The 25,076-nt window shown below is 43.9% G+C and overlaps 1 protein-coding gene across 1 annotated transcript in view; it reads left to right on the top strand.

Moving 5' to 3' along the window:
- LOC122540839 (coronin-2B-like) overlaps positions 1 to 25,076 on the top strand; it is a 56,546-nt gene that overhangs the window by 14,336 nt on the left and 17,134 nt on the right. The window contains exons 2-6 of the mRNA XM_043677056.1: positions 1,269 to 1,433; positions 10,852 to 10,968; positions 12,045 to 12,149; positions 13,414 to 13,510; positions 15,532 to 15,644. Of these exons, the coding sequence (XP_043532991.1) occupies positions 1,269 to 1,433; positions 10,852 to 10,968; positions 12,045 to 12,149; positions 13,414 to 13,510; positions 15,532 to 15,644 (597 nt within the window). The remainder of the gene's footprint in view (positions 1 to 1,268; positions 1,434 to 10,851; positions 10,969 to 12,044; positions 12,150 to 13,413; positions 13,511 to 15,531; positions 15,645 to 25,076) is intronic.

Here is a 25,076-nt window from a genome sequence, read left to right on the forward strand (position 1 = left end):
GTGAGTCTCCTGTGGTGTTTTATTCTGTAATGTGTGTTGGACATTTTGATTGGCATTTGTGGAACCAATTTACATCCCAACTTGGCACAATAGCTGATGGGTGTTGTCAATGGAAATGAGAAGTAGGGGATGATCTCCCAATGTTGGCACATTGCGGGGCCACAGTAGAGGCAGCTTTCCTCTGATCTCAACCATTCTTGACATGACACCAAAGGGTTTGACATCGTGTTAGATTAAAAAAAATCCTTCTTTTGTCCAGACAGCTCTTACTTGGAGCACGCAAACTTCACAACATCTGTAAAATAAACCCAGGAAAAAGCAAGGTACAATCTTTACACGTTCAAACAGCCACCAGGGAGGGCTGGTGTGGCACTGTACAAAAAAGATAAGAGTCAGTCGCTAATTCTAAAATTATAACCGATACTGAAAGTGTCTCACAATGATGACAGATAAATACATTCAGAAGTCTGAGGGAAATCACAGCTGGAAGCAACACGATTAGAAAGGAACTTGTAATTTGTGTTTGCAAACTCATTATATTCAGGCACTGCATTCATTTGTCTACATGACAGAGTTGATGACACACAGCTCAAAATGTAACTGTGTTACAGAGTCCTACAGCATGGAAACAGACCCTTCGGCCCAACTAGTCCATGCCGACCATAATCCCAAACTAAACTAGCCCCAGCTGCCTGCACTTGCCCCAAATCCCTCCAAACATTTCTTATTCATGTGCTCTTTAAACATTGTAACTGTACCCACATCCACCATTTCCTCTGGCAGTTCATTCCATACATGAATCAGCCTCTGTGTAAAAAAGTTGCCCCTCACATCTTTTGTAAATCTTTCTCCTCTCAGCTTTCAAATTTATCCCCTGGTCGTGAAATCCACCTCCCTCAGGAAAAGATACCTGCCATTCACCTTATCTATGCCCCTCATGATTTTAAAAGCCTCTATAATGTCACCTCTCAACCTCTTACGCTCCAATGAAAAGAGCTCCCAGTTTATCCAGCCTTTCCCTATAACTCAACTGTCCATTCCCGGCCATATCCTGGTAAATCTCTTCTGAACCGTCTCCAATTTAGTAATATCCATCCTATGGCCGGATGACCAGAACTGGATACAGTACTCCAAAAGAGGCCTCAACAAAGTCTTGTCCAGCCTCAACATGGCGTCCTAGCTCCTATAGTCAAAGGTCTGAGCAATGAAGGCAAGCATGCTAAACGCCTTCCTAACCACTCTGCCTACCTCTGGTTGTTTCTCCTAAGATACTGATCTGGAACCTGGACACTGGCGAGCCTGTAAAGATGATAGACTGTCATACAGATGTCATCCTCTGCATGTCCTTTAACACAGACGGAAGCCTGTTCGCTACCACCTGCAAGGACAAGAGGCTAAGAGTGATTGAGCCACGGGCTGGCAAAGTCCTACAGGTAAATAATGATTGATTTTGCCTGTTGGTAGCACGGATCTTGAATACTGCTGAAAAGAAAATGGATGGTTGAAGTTCTTCATCTTGCACTTGTCAGGACAGTTTACAAGAAATACCATTATCAAGGGAGAATAACCTTTTGAAAACTATAAGAGAGGCCATTGTGGTGCTAGATACAGAGGCAGTATTTACTAAAGACTGGCAGATTATATCAGACAGGAGATCAGTTTAACCATTACAAGAAGCAAGGTATTAACCATGTCCAACCAGTTTGTGTTACAAAGCTCAAAGCAGAGTGTCCAGCATTTGCTAAATAATCCTTAATGTGTCAACAGTTCCTCTGATAACCAGTTTAAGATTGTCAGTCGCAGTAAAGCTAGCAGTGTGGTCTATACTGGAAGTGTTGTATATTTACACACACTGCTCTGTTATAGAGTCATAGAATCATAGAGATGTACAGCCCGGAAACAAACCCTTCAGTCCAACTTGTCCATGCCAACCAGATATCACAACCTAATCTCATCCCATTTGCCAGCACTTGGCCCATATCCCTTTAAACCCTTCCTATTCATATACCCATCCGGCAGCCTTTTAAATCCTTTGTAGACAACATGTACACACACATTACTCCTGATTCAACGCAACAAAACAGGCGACAGCCATTCGCTGGTTCATTTCTCATACAATGCCTTGGCCAATCAAAAGCAACCTGCTTGGTTTAAATTTAAACAAAGCTTGGTGGTCAACGACCAGTCATCATTATCCATTGAAACACGTCCTCTATTTGCCAACCAGTCTGCACTCCCTTTTCTAACTCAGTATAAAAAGGTTGCTTCCCTTTCACTTTGGTATTTCTTGCAAATTGTCTTGATGTGTGCAAAATGAAAAGCTTTATCAAAATGTGTCTTTTTTTCAGCAACTCAAATTGTATATTTATTAGGAATCGAAATAGATTATAATGGCAAAGTATCACTGTTCAGAGGGAATTGAGTTGCTCTTGTACAAGAGACAGTTAAAGTGAACATGCAAATGCAGCAAACGATTAGGAAGGGAATAGGAATAATGATGTTTATACCACCAGTGAAGGTATACTGCGAAGGTATATGTTTTGTGAGAGTCCACAGTTGTGTTTGCTGTATCTACAGAAGGGTATTCTCATCTTCAAACGGAACAATGAATTTTGACAAAATTGTTCCCTGGGATGAGAGAATTTGGTTTGATATGATTATTGTCACATGTACCTTAGTACAGTGAAAAGTATTGTTTTGCGTGCAGTACAACAGGTCATAGCATACACTGATCACAGGGTGATAGAACAGAGTGAGGGATACGAAGTTACAGCTAATAAGAAGATGCACAAAAAGCAAGATCAACATTATATTTGAAATTTGAGAGACCCATTCAGAAGTCTAATAATGCCGGGAAGAAGCTGTTCTTGAATCTGTTGGTACATGTGTTTAAGCTTTTGTATCTACTGTCTGACAGAAGAGGTTGGCAGAGATTATAACGGGATGGAATGGGTCTTTGATGATGTTGGCTGCCTTTCCGAGGCATCAAGAAATGTAGATGGAGTCAGTGGATGGAAGGTTGGCTCGCGTGATGGTCTGGGCTGTGTTGACAACTCTCTATAGTTTCCTATGGTCTTGGGCAGACCAGTTGCCTTATATAATGATTTATAGTCTAGAGTTTAGAAAAGAAAATTAATTGAAGCGTAGGATTCTGCAAAGACACTGTTTCCACCAAGGAGGAAGTCCAGTGATAGAGGATTTCAGGAGCAGCCATTTCCAACAAAGAGGAAGAGAATTTCTTCACTCAAAACAGTTGTGAATATTTGGAAATCTCTTGCCCAGAGAGTTGTTAGTGAGTTTATTTCACTTGAGAATATACAGACATTTGGACGTTAGGAGGATCATGAGATGTGGAGATCAAGTGGGAAAGTGCAGTTGAGTGTTAAAGGTCAACCCATGATCTTACTAAATGGCAGAGGAAATGTAAGGAGCCACTGGGGCTCCTCCTGCTCCTGTTTCTAATGGGGTTATTTCTCAGCTCTCTATGATGCTTGATTTTCTCCTGAAAGGACATTTAATAAGTAAAAGACAAAAGGGGTTCAATAGTTGGTGACTCATAATGTGACACATGACGGAGATAATGTGAATGGGAGAATACGCAAAGCCATTACCAAACCGTGAGCTTTCATTACCAGTGCTCACTTTCCAGGTTTGGATCTAATGTTTATTGTCATGTTGAGCAAGGCAGAGCCATCAGTGCTTCACTTTTTGTCCCCCAGAGACTATGATGTTTATCATTGACGAGGCGGGTTGGTCTAGTGGTTGTTAGTAATGACAGAGCGAGGTTCCCTCTGAGCGGTGCATGCCAATTGGCCTGCGAATGCATTGACCTTCAGCTGCCGTGCATAGACTTTGAAAGTCTGCATAGCAGCCAGAAACCTTCGGGGGAATGTAGAGGCACAGATGAATGTTCTTGGTCATAGGTTCAAATCCCAGAATGCCAGATGGTGAGGAATGAATTCAATAAGAACTCTGAAATTAAAAGCTTGCCTATTGGTAAAATCCCAGCAGGTTCACAAACAAAGGGAAGGAAATCTGCTGTCCTTGCCTGGACTGGCCTACATGTGACTCCAGACCCACAACAATGTGGGTGATACTTAATTGACCTAACAATGGCCTCAAAAACCAACCATTTCAAGAGCAACCAGAGACAGGAACCAATATGGACCTCGTCATGATCACCCACAATTCCATCGGAGAATTTTGAAACATCTGTTTTCTCCCCTTCCTGTGAAGGAATGACTGGCAGTTCATTGGCTTTTCTGTCATGGAATACGGGCATTGCTGATAAGGTAATGCCTAATTGCTATCCCTAATTGTCCTTGAGAAGTTGGTGATGAGCTGCCTTCTTGAACCGCAGCCTTCCATTGGGGGTGGAGTTCCTGGATTGTGACCTGAGAACAGCGAAGGAACGGTGACATGGTTTCAAATCTGGGTGATGGGTGTTATTTATAGGGGCAGCTATCACTGGCTAGGACAGCATTTATTGTCCCAGAGAGCAGTTAAGACTCAGCCACATTGCTGAGGTCTGGAGTCACTTGGAGGCCAGATCAGGTAAAGATTTCATTCCTTAGTGAACCAGTTGGGCTTATACAATAATAGTTAGTTACCTGGTCTATATTATTGTGAATTTTTATTGAATTTAAATTCCACCACCTGCCCACAGTGGAATTCAAACAGTGTTCATCCAGAATATTAGAAGATGATGATCTCTGCAGATGCTGGAGATCAGAGTCGAGAGTGTGGTGCTGGAGAAGCACAGTGGATCAGGCAGCATCCGAGGAGCAGGAGAATCGACCTTTCGGGCTAAAGCCCTTCATCAGGAATGAGGCTTGTGAGCCGAGGGGGTGGTGAGATAAATGGGAGGGGGTGGGGCTGGGGAGAAGGTCACTGAGAGTGCAATAGGTAGTTGAAGGTGGGAATAATGGGAGAGGAGGGTGGAGCAGATAGATAAGAAGGAAGGTGGACAAGCCGGACAGGTCATGAGGGCATTGCCAAGTTGGAGGATTGGTACTGGGATAAGGTGGGCTGAGGGGAAATGAGGAAACTGGTGAAATCCACATTGATGCCATGGGGTTGGCAGGTCCTGAGGTGGAAGATGAGGCGTTCTTCCTCCAGGCGTCAGGTGGTTAGGGAGTAATGACAGAGGAGGCCCAGGACCTGCATGTCCTTGAAAAGTGGGAGGGGGAGTTGAAATGTTCAGCCACTGGGCGGGGGGTGATTGATGTGGATGTCCCGGAGATGGTCTGTGAAGCGCTCTGCAAGTAGACACCCTGTCTCCCCAATGTAGAGGAGACTGCATTGGGAACAACAGATACAATAAATGACGTGGAAGTGCAGGTGAAACTTTGATAGGTGTGGAAGGCTCCTTTGTCGCTTGGATGGAGGTGAGGGGGACGTGTGGGCACAGGTATTGCAATTCCTGCGGTGGCAGGAGAGGGTGCCAGGAGGGGAGGGTGGGTTCTGGGGTGCGTGGACCTGACAAGGAAGGAATGGTCTTTATGGAAAGTGGATAGGGATTGGGAGGAAATATATCTCTGGTGGTGAGGTCCATTTGTAGGTGGTGGAAATGATGGAGGCATTTGATGAGGCACATCTCATCCACTTGCTGCACCTCCGCCCTTGAACCCCACCCCTCTAACCACAATAAGGACAGAATCCCCTGGTCCTCACCTTCCACCCCACTAAGCGCCAAATGCATCGCATCATCCTCCGCCATTTCCGCCACCTACAAACGAACCCAGGTTTATTTGAAACTGCAAGCTTTTGGAATAGTGATCCAAAGACCCAGGATCAAATCCCATGGCACTGGCAGAGTTTAAATTCAATTCCTAAACCTACAATATGAAACCAGAGTCAGTGACAGTGACCGGGACAGTCATCTTCAATTATTGGAGAGACCCATTCACTTGGTTCACCAATGCCCTTTGGAAAATCTAGTTTGAGTTATAAGGAGAGGTTGGACAGGCTAGGACCTTTTTCACTGGAGCGTAGGAGGGTGAGAGGTGTTAGACGTTTATAAAATTATGAGGGCCACACATGAGGTGAATTTCAAAAGTCTTTTCCCTGGGCTGGGAGAGTTCAAAACTAGGGGGCATATTTTTAAGATGAGAGGAGAAAGATTTAACAGGGACCTGAGAGGAAGCGATAGGTGCAGGTGCAGTTACATTTAAAAGACATTTGGATAAGTACGTGAATAAGAAGGGTTTAGAGGGATATGAGCCAAACTCAGGTAAATGTGACTGGTTTAGTTAGGGAAACCTAGTCAGCATGGATGAGTTGGACCAAAGGACCTTACCATTAAGTGTATAAGTCCTGTCCTGATTTGCCTTTCCAAAATGCAGCACCTCACATTTATCTAAATTAAATTCCATCTGCCACTTCTCAGCCCCAATGGCCCATCTGATTAAGATCCCATTGTACTCTGAGGTAAACTTCTTCACCGTCCACTTCGTCTACAATTTTGACATCATCAACAAACTTACTAGCTATATCTCCTATGCACACATCCAAATCATTTATATCAATGACGAAAAGTAGTGGACCCAGCACTGATCCTTGTGGCTCACCACTGGTCACAGGTCTCCAGTCTGAAAAGCAACCCTCCACCACCACTCTCTGTCTTCTACCTTTTGAGCCAATTCTTAATCCAAATGGCTAGTTCTCCCTGTATTCCATGTGATCTAACCTTACCAACCAGTCTACAATGAGAAACCTTGTCGAAAGCCTTATTGAAGGCCATTCAAATAAACCTGTTGGATTATAACCTTGTGTTATGTGATACTTAACAAAGTCCATACAGATCACATTCACCGCTCTGCTCTCATCAGTCCTCATCATTACTTCTTCAAAAAACTCACTCAAGTTATTGAGCGATGATTTCCCATGCACAAAGCCAAGTTGACTAATCAGCATATATATTTCTGGATGGTGGCACAGTGGTTAGCACTGCTGCCTCTCAGCTCCAGAGACCGGGTTCAATTCCCGCCTCAGGCAACTGTCTGTGTGGAGTTTGCACATTCTCCCTGTGTCTGCGTAGGTTTCCTCCGGGTGCTCCGGTTTCCTCCCACAGTCTAAAAATGTGCAGGTTAGGGTGAATTGGCCATGCTAAATTGCCTGCAGTGTTAGGTGAAGGGGTAAATGTAGGGGAATGGGTCTGGGTGGGTTGCTCTTCAGAGGGTCGGTGTGGACTTGTTGGGTGGAAGGGCCATTTTCCATACTGTAAGTAATCTAATCCTTGCCTTTCTAAATAGATGTAAATCCTCTCCCTCAGGATTCCCTTCAACAACTTGCCCAGCATCTTTGGACTTTGGATGAACTCATCCTGTGTGATGACAGCTTCTAGTTACAACATCAAACCAACCTGAACAGTTCATTATGTCAACCTGCAATTTCAGTTTTAAAGTAAAAATATACAAATTCCCTTTGAAATGCTAAGAAGCTGGTAAATGGGTTGGAAATCTGACAGTTAGCTTAAACAATGCTGGGATACAGGACAAAGAACCGAATTTCAGGACTATCTGTCATTGGGAATTGGGCTTAAAGCTCAGTTTTTACTTTCTAGCAGCTTCTATGTCCACTCAATCTCTGAGTCATCACCCAGGCTTAACCAATCAAGCACAGTGCAAAGATCAGGTACCAGACTCAAAAGTGAACATCGAACAGTTGAACCATTGAACACAACAGCAGGGTTGAAGTAGAAGGATGAGGGCTAAAGATCTGAAGCAGTAGAGGTCTGGGAGAACCCGACAGCAGTTTCTGGAAATTACAGATTAATCTCCGTGAACGACACCTGGAGAAGAAATCAATTTCCTTTTAAATTTAATTTATGAAAGTGTGAATGATGAACTAGAGTAGGCACTTGGTCCTTTAAGGTGGCTCTACTGTTCAACAAAATCATGGCAGACTTGATTTTAACCTCTTTTCTATGATCTTGCATTTCCTGGATAATCTTTCCTGTCATTTTAATCTTCCATCATTTATTGAAGATAAAGAATTTGGAGATGTGTGAAAAGGGCTGTTTGATTGGGAGGAGCATGTGATTAAAGCAACAGGACTCTGTCCAAGAGCTGACAACCCTACCCAGAAAAGCAAGTAGTTGTTAGCCAAGATAGGGGTTACTGGGGAGTAACACATTGGACAGAAATGCGTAGAGGTAGTGCAGCTTAAGATGAGGTGAGGTTACCTGAGAATATACAGCAGGTTACTTAACACAGCAGTACAACGCTGGCATGTTGAGCTATTGGTGAGGCTGCCTGTGATATTCGTTACCACCTGAATGAGTCAGCAAGTTAGAAAGGCAGAAGTGAAGTCCATGAAGGAGTGATTCAAACATCACGCAGGTCATAGAGAGGCCGGTGGGATCAAGGTCACCGTCCAAGATCACTGGAGGCTCAGAGAGACAGGGAGCTTGGTATCTTCGCCCACATTTCCTGAGGATCTGATTTCACCCCAAGCACTGAATGTGAGGTCAAACTGTGGATGTTATTCTTGATTAGCTCGATTTTTGCAGAACAAGCAACATAGATAAGTTTCAGAATTAAATATTTAAACTGCCGTTTGGTATCTCCATTCCCATCACACCATGAATAATGCACGACACAAGACAGCTCAAATTTCAGATGTGGCTCAGTTAGTCATTTCTCCTTGAAGCCTTTCAGCAGTGTTAACTTGTTAGAGGCTACAGTCTGTATCCATGTAAAAACTTGTCAATATTACACTTCAGACCCTTCAAAAGGTGTCCTTTAAAGCAGAAAAACTGAGTCTACATCATAAGGAGAAAGGCTAAGTGGAACTGCAGGCTGAAGTGAGGACTAAATTGGAGGACCAACACTTCATCTCCAGCCTACAGCCTGGAGCACTCAACATTGAGTTTTCCAATTTCAAACAGCCTCCCTTCCCATCCCCCAACTCCCTTAACTAGCCCCACCCCCTCCCTTCCATTCCTCAAACCGACCCCTCCTTCCAGCTACCAACCAGATTCACTCTTCCCATGGACTTACCAGCTTGCACCTACCACCTGTATTCACATATCCCTCCTGGTGCTGCCTGCCTTGCTGTGTTCCTCTCCCTCCTAATGCTGTCTGCCTTGCTGTGTTCCCCTCCCTCCTGATGCTGTCTGCCTTGCTGTGTTCCCCTCCCTCCTGATGCTGCCTGCCTTGCTGTGTTCCCCTCCCGCCTGATGCTGCCTGGCTTGCTGTGCTCTTCCAGCCTCCTGATGCTGCGTTGGATTCCAGCATTTTTTTGTCTCCAGCAGAGTTAGGACTATAGCATTGATGCAGCAGTTCAGCATTCTGCACTCATCTAGCAAGGCTCTGTGTATTTCTTAATCTTTCATATATCGGTGGCTCAGTGGTTAGCACTGCTGCCTCACAGCGCCAGGGACCGGGGTTCAATTCTCACCTCGGGCGACTTTCTTGTGGAGTTTGCACATTCTCCCTGTGTCTGAGTGGGTTTCCTCCAGATGCTCTGGTTTTCATCCCAAAGTCCAAAGATGGATTGGCCATGCTAGATTACTCACAGAGTTCAGGAATGGGTAGGCTAGGTGCATTAGTCAGAGGAAATGTAGGGGAATAGGTCTGGGTGGGTAACTCTTTGGAGGGTCAGTGTGGACTTGTTGGGCCAAATGGTCGTGTTTCCACACTGTAGGGATTCTATGATAACTTCTGTGTGTGATTTCACAGGAAAAACAAGCAGAAGCAGCAGCAGAAATTATTAGATCAGAACTGTGGGCGGCACGTCACAGAGTTCAGGAATGGGTAGGCTAGGTGCATTAGTCAGAGGAAATGTAGGGGAATAGGTCTGGGTGGGTAACTCTTTGGAGGGTCAGTGTGGATTTGTTGGGCCAAATGGTCGTGTTTCCACACTGTAGGGATTCTATGATAACTTCTATGTGTGATTTAACAGGAAAAACAAGCAGAAGCAGCAGCAGAAATTATTAGATCAGAACTAATTGTAAAAATAATGCTGAGGTGAAAGGTGTTTAATATTAATTAAACAAAAGTATTCCGGCAATGGCTGCAGAGTGGAAATACACTGTTAAACATAAAAATCTAAGGTTACTGCTGAGAAGAACCACGAGTAAATAGTGCAGAACTGGCATCTCAAGGTCTGGGTGCCATTAAAATGTACTGAACAGCACACAGTTCGTACTGGCATCATAGATATAGATTGAGGTTGCTGCAGTGCGTTAGGAATTGTCTGTTTTACTGTAGGTATTTTAATGTGGTAAAATTCAATTATTGCCAAAATATCTCTGGCACTGAGAATTAATGTTTAATAATGTGGAGTCTTATTTCATAAGCTTTTAATTGCTGTTGGAGTTCGTTCCAACATTAAATTATTTAAGCCCTACTTTTCCCTTCTAGCTTGCAAGCTGAATCTTTCTTCCCTCTACTTTTATTTCTGTGCCTGATTTGACAGCGAATCTGTTATTCTAACTAACCCTTCCTGGTTCCTATTCTGCACTGTTCAACAATACCCAATATGAGGTACAGCCGAAAGGGTTAATGAGCATCAAAGCAAATCTATTTTACTCCAAGTCAACATGAAACATGGCTGGAGAGGCCTGAACAATGTCAGACCAAGGAGTCTGGAACCAGGGGTCAGAGTTTAAGGATACAGGGTTGGCCAGTTAGGAGTGAGACAAAGAGAGCTTTCTTCACCCAGAGACTGGTCAGCTACGGAGTGTGGTTGAGGCCAAAATATTAACTATCTTCAAGAAGGAGTTCTGAGGGGAAACGGATCTGAGGGTATGGAGAGGGTACTGTGTGTATTGACTTAGATGATTAGCCAAATGCTAATTCATGTTGCTGTATTCTGTGTCTGTGTTGATCTGCTCTGTCACTGCAGGAAGCAAATTGCAAGAATCACAAAGTGAACCGAGTGGTGATCCTGGGGAACTCAAAGAGGCTGCTCACCACAGGCATGTCCAGGTGGAACACCAGGCAGATGGCCCTCTGGGATCAGGTCAGTACAGATAAGAACAAGTCCAACAAAATATCGCCAGCCTTTAGGATCTTGAAAATTCAAGCAGGGGTGAGGCTCTCTGTGCTTTAGGTGATGGATGGTATCAAACACAAAGTGTATTGCAAAGCAACTGCTCATCGCTAATGTCAAACAACAAGAGGGTTAGAGTTACCAGCTGTGGTTGGCTGCTTTCCTGGAAGGGTTTATTTCATAACCACTGTCCTCTCGTCTGGTCACTAATGTCCTTTAGTGAAGGAAATCTGCTGTCCACACCCACTCTCATCTATAACTAACCTCAGCATCACACCACAGTGTTTGACTGCTACATGTCCACAGAATTGTCTAAACAAACCATTAATTATATCAAAACCACCAAGCACGGATTCAGACTGACACTCCAACCGCATTTTCTAAAGGTGGGTAATAAATGCCAGCTTTAATAGTGACAGTCACACCCTGAAGATCAGTGTTTTTTAGTTAGATTTTAATGGGATTAAGTTAAACTGACCACCAATGGATAAAATCCAAGGGCTGAAGAGTGGGCAGCACAGATGAATTGTGCCCAACTCCTTAAGAATTCTTAACAAGCCAATAATGGGCACATGATGATGGACATCAGATGAGTTGCCTCTCTCTCCTTTTGACCTGAAGAAGGGTTACACCCAAAAGGTTGACCTTTCCACCTCCTATGCTTCCTGGCTTGCTGTGTTCTTCCAGCCTCATGCTGTGTTCTTCCTACCTTCCTTTCGACCGAGCTTTCTCTATCAAACAGTGCCATCAACATGCAGTTCATAACTTCCTGTTTAGGACAACTTCCTTTGATTAAATTGGCTGTTGCATTTCCAGACCAGATAAGAAGGGCAGATTTCCTTCCCTGAAGAACGTTAGTGAATCAGATGGATATTTAAGTCGAGTCATCTCATTGACATTAACTATTTAAGTTCTTGTATATTTAAGTAAATGAATTGAACCCCTGTTTCCAGATCAATAGTTCAGTAACATAACCACTGTGCTACCAGACCCTGCAGTATAAACGCCAAGTCTTTCTTTACCTCTGCTCCTCTTTCTTTCTTTAGGAAGACTTATCGATGCCAATAAAGGAGGAGGAAATCGATGGGCTCTCCGGGCTCTTGTTTCCCTTCTATGATGTTGATACCCACATGCTTTACTTAGCTGGAAAGGTAAATTATTAGTCATTTAACAGAAATTATAATATAGATAGAGGTGCTATTATTAAGATAACATCATGTGATACCGCACACTACACCTTCAACTTTGCCATTTTAAAGATAAATTAAAGGTACCATAGTACCAGGGGGCTGCTCTCTCATTAGAGAGAGAGAGAGAGAGAGAGAGAGGGAGACAGAGGAATGGGAGTGAGTTTAACCTGAGGTCTTCAAGATTACAGTGGTGCTGGAAAAGCACAACAGGTCAGGCAGCATCCGAGGAGCAGGAAAATCAGGATGAAGGGCTTTTGCCCGAAATGTCGATTTTCCTGCTCCCTGGATGCTGCCTGACCTGCTGTGCTTTTCCAGCACCACTCCAATCTTGACTCTAATCTCCAGCATCGGCAGTACCCACTTTTGCCTAGTTGATTGTAACCTGAGGTTCCCCAGTGAAGGGTGGGTTGGGAAGCGAAGTGAAGAAGTAAAGGGGACCTTCGTGGTGACCTCGGACAATGCAGGAAAGAAGTTTTCTGGGAAGGTACAGAGACTAAATTCCACAGGTTGTGGAGTCAAGAAACGAAAGTCTCAAAATCTGAACCATAAAGGGAATCAGGAAACAAAGGATAGCGTGAATCTGAAACTATCTTCTCCAAGGCCTGGCCCATTAAATACCCTTCTCTCAAGTAGACTTCACATTCCTTCAAGAACCATTAGAGGAGTTGCTCCGTCCCTTTTAAGAGGTATTTAGACAGATACAAGAACAGGCAGAGCATAGAGACCACATGGAGGCAGATGGGATTAGTTTAGAACAGCGTCATGGTTAGCACAGTCATGGTGGGCTGAATGGCCTGTCCCTGTACTATATTGTTCTATGTTTAAAAAGCTACAGATACCTGAGGTCTACTGAAAATTTTAACTATGAGCTTAATAAATTTTTGCCAAGTCAGGGTACCAAGGGATATGGAGCAAACATGAGGTGGAAATCATCCTTGATGTAAATGGATGACATAGCAGGCAGTGTGAGGGCTGAACGGCCTCCCTGTCCCACACCATTTCCATTGTTCACACCCTTGGTTTTTTGTTCCATCCTGACAGAGACACGCAGTGCTGACAAAGGCTCATTTTCAACGCAGTGACCTGAATCCACTGCCAATTGAAGGCACAATGATGGAGACAGGGTGGGGCAACATTAATCCGACAGGTCAATGTGCACAGTGAAAACCTCCCTTCCACCCCAACACACTTTTTAACTTCTGTAACCCTTTTCCCTTTCTCACAGGGCGATGGGAACATTAGATATTATGAAATTAGCACGGAGAAACCGTACTTTCACTATCTGATGGAATATCGTTCCCCTGCTCCACAAAAAGGGATGGGTAAGATCTTACATTGGCACTGATTATATCAGAAGTGTTTGTGATTGATATCGATGGAAATGAGGCATGCTCTTCCACAGCTGCTAATGGGACCAGTCACCATTGTCCAATAATGCTGGAACGGAAAGGTAAAGTGACTACAGTCCCAGAGGACCACAGGGCTGCTCTCTCATGAGAGAGAGTGTGAGATAAAGAAAGAGAGAGAAAGTGGGAGAGAGAGTGAGAGAGAGAGAGAGAGCAAGAGAGAAAGAGAGAGAAGAGTGGGAGAAAGAGAGAGAGAGAGAGAGAGAGCGAGAAAGACAGAGAGAGAGAGAGAGAGGCAGGACTGGTGGTGGTTTAACCTAAGGGTCACTCCGTCTCAGACGGGGTGAGAGGTTGCAAAGGTGGGACATCTATGATGACCTGGAGCAGACCTCCAGCAATAATTCCCCATTTGTTAAGATCAACTTTGGGATTAATGCATATTTTATGTCTTCATTTGTTAAGAAGGGCGAGATATGGCTTAGTTGAGTTTTGTGGGCTTGGAGCTGGGAAATCTGTAACATTTTACTCAAGATAGGTTTTACATTCATTAGGGGAAAAAAAACAGGCAGAAAAAATAACTGCGCTGTTGGCTAGTGAGAGGAGGATCAGAGAGGTACAGGAATATCTAGAAATATCAGCAAGTCAGTATGTGGTTGTACCAGAGAGTAGAGGTAGGAGGGAGAAGGTATAAACGCTCTTGAAAGAAATCAGGCAAGACTGCCGAAAACTGTGTTTAGGGAACTGGTGTTTACCCTGGAGTTAAAGCAGTAGTGAGTTTAATTTGCAATTTTAGGTGTCTCAGAGACAGATACCAGCTAATGAATGAGTGGATGTTTAAAAAATTACCAGAAGGAAACTGATTGTCAGCCTGATCAAAAACCCTTAGATTTGAAGTAATGAATTTTCACAGGATTTGCTATTTGTAAGGATCTTGCTGGGATAGAAGGAATAGTGTGAATTTTGAATTCTTCTACTGGTATTTGTACAGAAACTTTTCCAACACTGTGTAGTGTAATTATAGCTCATCATTTTCTTGCTTGATGAACTTTTCATTGTTTGCATTAAATGTACACTGGCAGACTCTTATGAATATGTTCAGTAATTAACTTGCATGGCTTTTAAAAGAAAGAAAGAAAGTTGGGGGTCTCTCAAGCCAGATTTCTAACTTTTCCAGTATTAACATCAGCTGGGGTCGTAATGTGCTGCCCAATAAAATAGTGATTAGTTCCAGCTTCTGCTGAGCATTCCTTGATCAACACATATTTAAAAAAAGTACACAGTTCCCTTAATTCAACACACCTCTAAATATGACCCCAAGATTGTACCTAAAGGATGCATGAGGTTGCTGCTGATAGCAAGCAGACAATTAGTAACTAAACCACCCAAAATGTACTGTTAGTACCTTTGTACCATCACAAACAGTGTCTCCTCACATCAAGTAGCTCAAAATGATATTGTTTTGCAGGAACAAACACTCCTCAGGACCAGGACTGGAGCAAAGCTCAAGGTAGTGAAGCTCATTATAAAGGTGCTGACCATTAGTCAGCAATCCTGAAAAGAAAACTAGGGAAAGGCACTGCCAAAATGAAGCTGTCCCAATTTGTTCCATTTGGATCCATGGGCCATTTTATGGGAAGTGACCTTCCTGCAAGGGGAGGTTCAGGTTTCTCATGTTCATTCAGTTTGAGAGGAATGTGAAGCAAACACAGAAAATGCTGGAGAAGCTCAGCAGGTCTGGCTGCATCAAGAGAAAGAGAAAAAGAGTTAACATTTCAAGTCTGGTCTGACCCTTCTTCAGAACTGCTCTGAGGAAGTCAAACAGGACTCGAAACATTAACTCTGTTTTTCTCTTTCTATCTCTCTCCACAGGTGCTGCCAGACCTGCAGAGTTTCTCTAGCATTCTCTGTGTTGGTTCCAGATTTCCAGCTTCCACGGTATTTTGCTTTTATTTGAGAGAGATGTGAATTTGCTGACTGGTGCTTTGTACATGTTCCAGGTGTGATGCCAAAACATGGGCTGGATGTCTCCATCTGTGAGGTGTTCAGGTTTTATAAGCTGGTTACGCTGAAAGGAATAATTGAACCCATCTCCATGATAGTGCCAAGAAGGGTGAGTGAGATCGGCCATTTTGGTATCTTTTGCTGTTGGTTTGCTTGTGAGGATAGTTACGTTGCTATGATTGGGTCTGCACTGCTTCAGCAGGTGGTGGAAGAGACTTCAGTCAAAACTGTTGAAGAAGAGATTATTTTTATCCATTCCTTCATGGGATGTAAGTGTCACTGCTTAAGCCAACATTTGATGCCCATCCCTGGTTTGCTTTGAGAAGCAGGTGATGAGTTAACACCTTGAGGTGCAGTCATGTTCTCCCCATGTATGTGTGGGTTTCCTCCAGGTGCTCCGGTTTCCTCTCACAGTCCAAAAATGTGCAGGTCAGGTGAATTGGCCATGATAAATTGCCTATGGTGTTCAAGGATGCGTCGGTTGGGTGCATTAGTCAGAGGTAAATGTAGAGTAATAGGAGAGGGAATGGGTCTGGGTGGGATACTCTTCGGAAGGTCGATGTGGACTTGTTAGGCTGAAGGGCCAGTTTCCACACTGTAGGGATTCTATAACCATAACCATCTGTTGGGTAAAGGGACTTACACTATTCAGTGAGGCAGGGAGTTCCAAGATTTTGACTCATAAAGGAATGATAAAAACTTAATGTCCTAATTTATATAATGTCGGTTCTTAACTCATTTTGAAGTCAGATTGTGCAGACATCAATCTTTTACTTAGGCCAGAAGACATGGGAGCGGAAATAGGCCATTCAGCTCATCAAGTTTGCTCTGCCATTCAATGAGTTCGTGGCTGATCTAATAATCCTCAAATCCACTTTCCTGTTTTTTACCTGTAACTCTTGATTCCCTTACTGATTAAAAATCTGTCTGTCACAGCTCTGAACATATTTAATGATCCAATTTTGACAGTCCTTTGTGGTGAAGAATTCCACAGATTCACTACCCTCTGAAAGGAGAAGTTCACCCTCATCTCTATTAAACAGGTGGCCCATTATTCTAAGATATTGCCCTCTGGTCCTCTACGCTCCCACAAGGAGAAACAACCCTTCCACAATTACCCTGTCAAGTCTCCTAAGATTCTTGAATGTTTCAATCAGGTCACCTCTCCTTCTTCTAAACGCCAATGGGTTTAGGAACAATGTACTCAATCTCTCCTCATACAAAATTACTGGGTATCAGCCTAGCACTACCAAAGACATTTTTACAAACACCTGCCTACACTCTCTACCTCTGTTATACAAGTTTCTCTTTGGATTTCTTTTTACAAACCCACTACCACCTCACCCAATAACCAACTAAACAAACAATTAACAAGCAGCACAGGCATAAAAAAACAAAAAAACTGGGGAAAACAAGGGAGGGTCTAAATGAAAATGATGTTAAATGGGGAATAACGTACTCCAGCCCCTGCAGACTCTCTGTTCCACTCATTCGTGGATATGCGCGTCATTGGCTGGGCCAGCATTTATTGCCCGTTGATGGTCACACCATTGAACGTCAAGAGGCAGTGATTAAATTGTGACTTATTGGAGATGGTCATTGCCTGGCATTTGTTTTGCCTGAATGTTACTTGTACTTGTCAGCACAAGCCTAGGTATTGTCCACACCTTGTTGCATTTGAACATGGAGTACATCAGTATCTGAGGAGTCACCAATGGTGCTGAGCAATCATCAGTGAACATGCCCACTTCTGACCTTGTGATGGAGGGAAGATCATTGATGTAGCAGCTGAAGATTGTCGGACCTAGGACACTACCCTGAGGAACTCCTGTGGAGGTCTCTTACAGCTGAGAAACTAACCTCCAACGATCACATTCACCTCCCTACGAGCCAGGTATGACTCAAACCAATGGACACATTTCCCCCACATCCATTGACTCCTGTTTGGAATTGCTCCTTGATGCCACACTCGGTCAAATGCGGCCTTGCTGTCACTCTCCCCTCCCCTCTGGAATTCAGTTCTTTTGTCCAGGTTTGAACCAAGGCTGTAATGAGGTCAGGAGCTGAGTGGCCCTGGCAGAACCCAAACTGGGCGACACTGAGCAGGTTGTTGCTGAGCAGGCGCTGCTTGATAGCACTATTACTGACACCGTCCATCACTTTACTGATGATCAAGAGGAGACTGATGGGGCGGTTATTGGCCGGGTTGGAATTGTCCTGCTTTTTATGGAGGGACATACCTGGACAATTTTCCACCAAGTTGTGAAGGTGCAGAGTTGTCGCTATACTGGAGCAGCTTGGCTTGGGGAGGAACAAGTTCTGGACCACAAGTCGTTAGTACTGTTGCTGGAATGTTGTCAGGGCCTATAGCCTTTGCAGTATCCAGTGCTTCCAATCCTTTTCTGATATCATGTGAGCTGTCTTTTGACTACATTTTAAAAATATAAGTCATAAGTACTAAGTTAGCCTGGAGCAGTGTTTTTTTTTTAAGAGCAATAAGATGGTGCTATTTTCTGGGTCTGTAGATTGTGAAGGAGCAAAGATGGCCTTTAGTAGAGTGATGTGCTCTTCTTGTCAGATGTGGGAGTTTAGGGAGAGTTTCCATGTTTCTGATGATTATGATTGAAGGAAGTGTCTTTGGTTGCAAATCCTATCAAATTGCATGGACTGATTGGAGCGGCAGTTAGAGGGAATGAGGAATTTACAAGAGCTAGGGGGTGTGATGGGTGGCAGTAATGGAAGGAAGAAAAGCCACAGATACAGTCAAGTAAATGGGTTTACTCCAGGAGAGGTAGGAGGGTAGGAAGCTAGTGCAGGAGTCTCCTGTGGCTATCCCCATCTCAAACAGTATGTTGGTTTGGAAAATGTAAGGGGTGATGGACTCTCAGGGGAATGTAGCATGAACAACCAAGTTTCTGGTATCAAGAATGGTTCTAATGTAATGAGGGGTATGTCAGGTTCCAAGCGATTGATTGTGATAGGGGACTCTCTGGTCAGAGGCACAGACAGAGGTTTCTGTGACTTGCAGCGAAAAAGCAAAATGGTGTGTGGCCTCCCTGGTGCCAGTTTCAAGGATATCTTGGAGAGAGTGCAGAATGTTCTCAAAGGGGAGAGGGACCAGCAGGAGCTCATTGTACACACTGGAACGAACAACATTGCAAGGGAAAAGGATGAGATTCTGAAGGGAGAATATAGAAAGTTAGGCAGGAATTTAAAAAGGAGGTCCTTGAGGGAAGAAATATCTGGATTACTCCCGGTGCTACAAGCTAGTGAGGGTAGGAATAGGAAGGTAGAACAGATGAATGCATGGCTGTGGAACTGGTGCAGGGGAGAAGGGTTCACATTTTTGGTTTACTGCAATCTCACTTGGGGTAGAAGTGACCTGTACAGGAAGGATGGATTGCACCTGAATTGGAAGGGGATTAATATACCGACAGGAAGATTTGTTAGAGCTGTTCGGGAGAATTTAAACTAGTAAGGTGGAAGTCAGGGGTGGGACCCAGGGAGATAGTGAGGAAAAAGATCAATCTGAGACTGGTACAGTTGGGAAAAGGAGTGAGTCAAACAGTCAGGGCATGCAGGAACAAAGCAGAGAACAAGGTGGATAAATTAAACTGCATTTATTTCAAAGCAAGAGGCCTAACAGGAAAGGAGATGAACTCAGGGCATGGTTAGGAACACGGGACTGGGATATCATAGCAATTACAGAGATGTGGTTCAGGGATGGACAAGTCTGGCAGCTTAATGTTCCAGGATACAAATAGAAGGATAGGAAGGGAGGCAGGAGAGAGAGGGGTGGTGGTGGTGTGGGGGGGGGGGCGGGGGGGGGGAGGTGGGGAGTAGCATTTTTGATAAGGGATAGCATTACAGCTGTGCTGAGGGAGGATATTCCTGGGAATACATCTAGGGAAGTTATTTGGGTGGAACTGAGGCATAAGAAAGGGATGGTCACCTTATCGGGATTGTATTATAGACCCCCTAATAGTCAGAAGGAAATTGAGAAACAAATTTGTAAGGAGATCTCAGTTATCTGTAAGAATAATAGGATGGTTTTATGGTAGGGGATTTTGACTTTCCAAACATAGACTGGGACTGCATAATGATAAGAGTTTAGATGGAGTGGAATTTGTTAAGTGTGTACAAAAACACTTTCTGATTCAGTATGTGGATGTACCTAGTAGTGAAGGTTCAAATCTTGTCCTACTCTTGGGAAATAAGGCAAGTCAAATGACTGTGGTGTCAGTGGGGGAGCACTTTGGGGCCAGAGACCATAATTCTATTATTTTTAAAAAGGTGATGGAAAAGGATAAGCCAGATCTAACAGTTGAAGTTCTAAATTGGAGGGAGACCAGTTTTGACAGTATTAAGCAAGGACTTTCAAAAGCTGACTGAGTGCAGATGTTCACAGGTAAAGGGACGGTTGGAAAATGGGAAGCCTTCATAAATGAGATAACAAGAATTCAGAGAAAGTATATTCCTGTCAGGGTGAAAGGGAAGGCTGGTAGGAATAGGGAATGCTGGATGACTAGAGAAATTGAGGTTTTGGTTAAGAAAAAGAAAGAAGCATATATCAGGTATAGACAGGATAGATCAAGTGAATCCTTAGAAGAGTATCAAGGCAGTAGGAGTATATTTAAGGGGGAAATCAGGAGGGCAAAAAGGGGACATGAGATAGCTTTGGCAAATAGGGTTAAGGAGAATCCAAAGGGATTTTATGAATATATTAAAGATAAAAGGGTAACTAGGGAGAGAATAGGGCCCCTCAAAGATCAGCAAGGCAGCCTTTGTGTGGAGCCACAGGAGATGGGGGAGATACTAAATGAGTATTTTGCATCAGTATTTACTGTAGAAAAAGATATGGAAGATATAGAATGCGGGGAAATAGATGGTGACATCTTGAAAAATGTCCATATTACAGAGGAGGAAGTGCTGGATGTCTTGAAATGCATAAAAGAGGATAAATCTCTGGGACCTGATCAGGTGTACCCTAGAACTCTGTGTGAAGCTAGGCAAGTGATTGCTCAGCCTCTCGCTGAGATATTTGTATCATCGAAAGTCACAGGTGAGGTGCCGGAAGACTGGAGGTTGGCTAACATGGTGCCACTGTTTAAGAAGGGTGGTAAGGACTTGCCAGGGAACTATAGACCAGTGAGCCTGACCTCGATGGTGGGCAAGTTGTTGGAGGAAATCCTGAAGGATAGGATTTACATATATTTGGAAAGGCAAGGACTGATTAGGGATAGTCAACATGGTTTTGTGCATGGAATACATGGAGAACTAGTTATTTGGGTACAGAACTGGCCGAAGGTAGATGTCAGAGTGTGGTGGTGGTGCTTTTCAGACTGGAGGCCTGTGACCAGTGGAGTGCCACAAGGATCGGTGCTGGGTCCACTGCTTTTCAACATTTATATAAATGATCTGGATGCGAGCATAAGAGGTATAGTTTGTAAGTTTGCAGATGACACCAAAATTGGAGGTGTAGTGGACAGCGAAGAAGGCTACCTCAGATTACAACAGGATCTGAACCAGATGGGCCAATGGGCTGAGGAGTGGCAGATGGAGTTTAATTCAAATAAATGTGAGGTGCTGCATTTTGGAAAAACAAGTCAGAGCAGGACTTATACACTTAATGGTAAGGTCCTGGGGAATGTTACAGAACAAAGAGACCTTGGAGTGCAGGTTCATAGCTCCTTGAAAGTGGAGTCGCAGATAGATTGGATAGTAAAGAAGGTGTTTGGTATGCTTTCCTTTATTGGTCAGAATACTAAGTACAGGAGTTGGGAGGTCATGTTGCAGCTGAACAGGACATTGGTCAGGCCACTTTTGGAATATTGTGTGCAATTCTGGTCTTCCTCATCGAGGAAGGATGTTGTGAAACTTGAAAGGGTTCAGAAACGATTTACAAGGACATTGCCAGGGTTGGAGGATTCGTGCTACAGGGAGAGGCTGAATAGACTGGGTTTGTTTTCCCTGGATTCTCGAAGGCTGAGGGGTGACTTTATAGAGTTTATAAAATCATGGGGTCATGGATGGGGTAAATAGACAAGGTCTTTTCCCTGGGCTGGGGGAGTCCAGAACTAGAGGACATAGGTTTAGGGTGAGAGGGGAAAGATTTAAAAGGGACCTAAGGGGTAACTTTTTCACTCAGAGGGTGGTGCATGTATGGAATGAGTTGCCAGAGGAAGTGGTGGAGGCTGGTACAATTGCGACATTTAAAAGGCATCTGGATGGGTATATGTATAGGAAAGGTTTCGAGGGGTATGGGCCAGACTCTGGCAAATAGGACTAGATTAGGTTAAGGTATTTAGTTAAAAATCATGCAACACCAGGTTATAGTCCAACAGGTTTAATTGGAAGCACTAGCTTTTGGAGGGGTGCTCCTCCACCAGGTGATTGTGCTTCATCAGGTGGATGAAGGAGCAGCACTCCGAAAGGTAGTGTGGTTTCAAATAAACCTGTTGGACTATAATCTGGTGTTGTGGGATTTTTAACATTCTATACCCCAGTCCAACACCGGCACCTCCAAATCATGTTAAGATATCTGGTCAGCATGGATGAGTTGGACTGAAGGTTCTGTTTCCGTGCTGTACGTTTCTATGACTACCACTCTAAGAGTGAATCGAATTGGTTGAAGACTGATATCTGTGATGCTGGGGACCTCTGGAGGAAGCCATGATGGATCATCCACTTGACACTTCTGACTGAAGATTGCTGTGAAAGCTTCAGTCTTATCTTTTGCAGTGATGTGCTGGGCTCTTCCATCATTGAGGATGGGGATATTTGTGGAGCCTCCTCTTCCAGTGAGTTGTTTAATTGTTCACCACCATTCACGACTGGCTGTGGCAGGATTGCAGAGCTTAGATCTGTCTATCAGTTGCTGCTTATGCTGTTTGGCATGCAAGTAGCCCTATTTGGCAACCTCACCAGGTTGACAGCTCATCTTCAGGTGTGCCTGATGCTGCTCCTGTCATGCCCTCCTGGACTCTCCATTGAACCAGGGTTGATCCCCTGCTTGATGGTAATGATTGAGTGGGGGATATGCCAGACCATGAGGTTACAGATTGTGCTGGAGTACAATTCTGCTGCTGTTGATGGCCCTCAATGTCTTATGGATGCCCAGGATCTTGAGTTTCTAGATCTGTTCGAAGTCTGTCCCACTTAGCGCTGTGATAGTGCCACACAACACGATGGGGGATATTCTCAATGTGAAGGCAGGACTTCATCTCCTATTATGGACAGTTGCATCTGCAGCTGGAATATTTGTAAGGGTAAGGTTAAGTATGTTTTTCTCTGTTTTAGGTTCCCTCACCATCTACTGCAGACCCAGTCTAGCAGCTATGTCTTTTAGGACCCGACCAGCTCGATCAGTAATGCTGCTACCAAGCCATTCTTGGTGGTGGACATTGAAATCCCCCACATAGAGTACAGTTTGCACCCTTGCCACCCTCAGTGTTCAACATGGAGGAATATTGGTTCATCAGCCGACAGAGGATGGTACACGGTTAATCTACAGGAAATTTCATCACCCTTCTTTAACCAGAAGGCACCAGACTTCTTGAGGTCCAGTATCAATGTTGAGGAGTCGCAGGGCAATTCCCTCCCAACTATATCCCACTGTGCTGCCCCCTCTCCTGGGCCTGTCCTGCCAGAGGGGCAGACAATGGGGACACAAGCTGACATCTTTCAGCGGGTAATGCTCATCCTCACCCTGCTAATCAAATCATTGACCCTGACATTAATCCATTTCCTTTTGACTTGTAGATTTTCCTAGAGAGCTCCCTCAATGATATGAATAAGGATGAGCTGTCTTCACAGAAATGATTTGAAGGAAAATTTCTTCATATAAATCTGACTTTTTTTTAAAAAAGTGATTTGACCTTCCATGTGGAGTCAAATCCTGTTTGATAACATTCTTGTGAAGTGCCTTGGGATAAAAAGGAACTACATAAATGCAAATTGTTGTAGGTCAGACTCTCTCTAATCGTGAATTTGTCCTAAGTCCCTTTAAATCAGGCCAACACTGAAAGCCATTGAACTATACAACCTTCACTGTGTGGAAATTCATATTAACTGATCAGCTAAAGAAAGGATCTTTTTAATCTGTTGCCATGTCAACACACCGATTGAAACAAAAGCTGTTTTTAAGAGTATTCGGATTGATTTCTCCTGCTTTAATCTACAGGGTAATCACTTTCAGAATCAAATGTTGCTCCACTGTGTCTCAATTAAACCAACCCCCGAACACCCAAGGCTCCCCCCCACCCCCCCCCCATGCATCAGTTTCCTCCAATAGTATTAAACAGAAATAAATCCAGTGAACTCCCCAATGACCCAGTTTGCAAAGATGACCAGGGGCTACAAACAAGAGAGGATCCAGCCTCGATGCATGGTCCATGCTGACAGTCTGAATCATCTCCTTCAGGACAAGGAGGAAGGAAATGTGAGGGGGCAAGTTCCTTTTCAAAACAAAACATGTGAAATAAGGGATAGCATTTTGTTTTCCAGAAGGTAACCTGTAATCATTTTCCTAATTTCCTTCACCACCACCTCTCTGCACCTCTGAGAGGGAAACAGCTGCAGAGAGTTTTTCTCCCAGTCTTTTGGCTAGCCTCATCTTCACACTGTCAGAAAAATGCGAAGAAACTTGGCATGAGGTGGCACCTCCCTCAATTCTTATTCCCTTTGAAGAGAGAGGTGTGGCTCCACAATAGGAATACTCCTTCAGAGACTGAGATCAAGACCAGCAGGAAGATGAAGGAGAGGGCAAGGTAAGTATTTCCTCTGGTGGGGGTGACTGCAGAATAAAAGGGACATAACCCTTTTAAGAAGGGGTTAAAGTCAGGCAAGCACACTAACACCTCTACTTCCCCAGGAGGCTAAAGAAATTCAGCATTACCAATTTTTACCAATGCCCCACAAAAAGCATCCTATCTGGATGATTCGCAGCTTGATATGGCAACTGCTCTGCCCAAGACGGCAAGAAATTACAGAAAGCTGTGAACACAACCCAGTCCATCACAAAAAACCAGACTTCTATCCATGAACTCCATCTATACCTCCCACTGCCTCAGGAAAGCAACCAACTTGATCAAAGACCCCTCCTGCCCCAGGTATACTCTCTCCCACCCTTTTCCATCAGACAGAAGATACAAAAGTTTGAAAAGACATGCCAACAGATTACAGAACAACCTCTTCCCTGCTGTTATCAGACTTATGAACGACACTTTGTAAATGAGAGTTGACCTTTCTCTGCACCTTCTCTGGAGCTGTAAGACTATATTCTATATACTGTTCTATTACCCTGATGTAGTTCTGTAAGGTATGATTTGCCTGGATAGCACTCAAAACAATACTATTCATTGTATCTCAGTGCATGTGACAATAATCAATCAAATCAAATCAAGTCAAAGCACTAGGCCTTTAGGGCAGTGTGGGGAAATACTTCCTCACAGCAAAGGGAAGCCAGAATCTGGAACCATAAACCCTAACCCTAGACCCTAACCCTAAATCATAGCCCCTAAACCCTAAACCCAAACCCAAA

Source organism: Chiloscyllium plagiosum, chromosome 36, assembly GCF_004010195.1.
Source record: "Chiloscyllium plagiosum isolate BGI_BamShark_2017 chromosome 36, ASM401019v2, whole genome shotgun sequence".
In the NCBI taxonomy this organism is placed as follows: Eukaryota; Metazoa; Chordata; class Chondrichthyes; order Orectolobiformes; family Hemiscylliidae; genus Chiloscyllium; species Chiloscyllium plagiosum.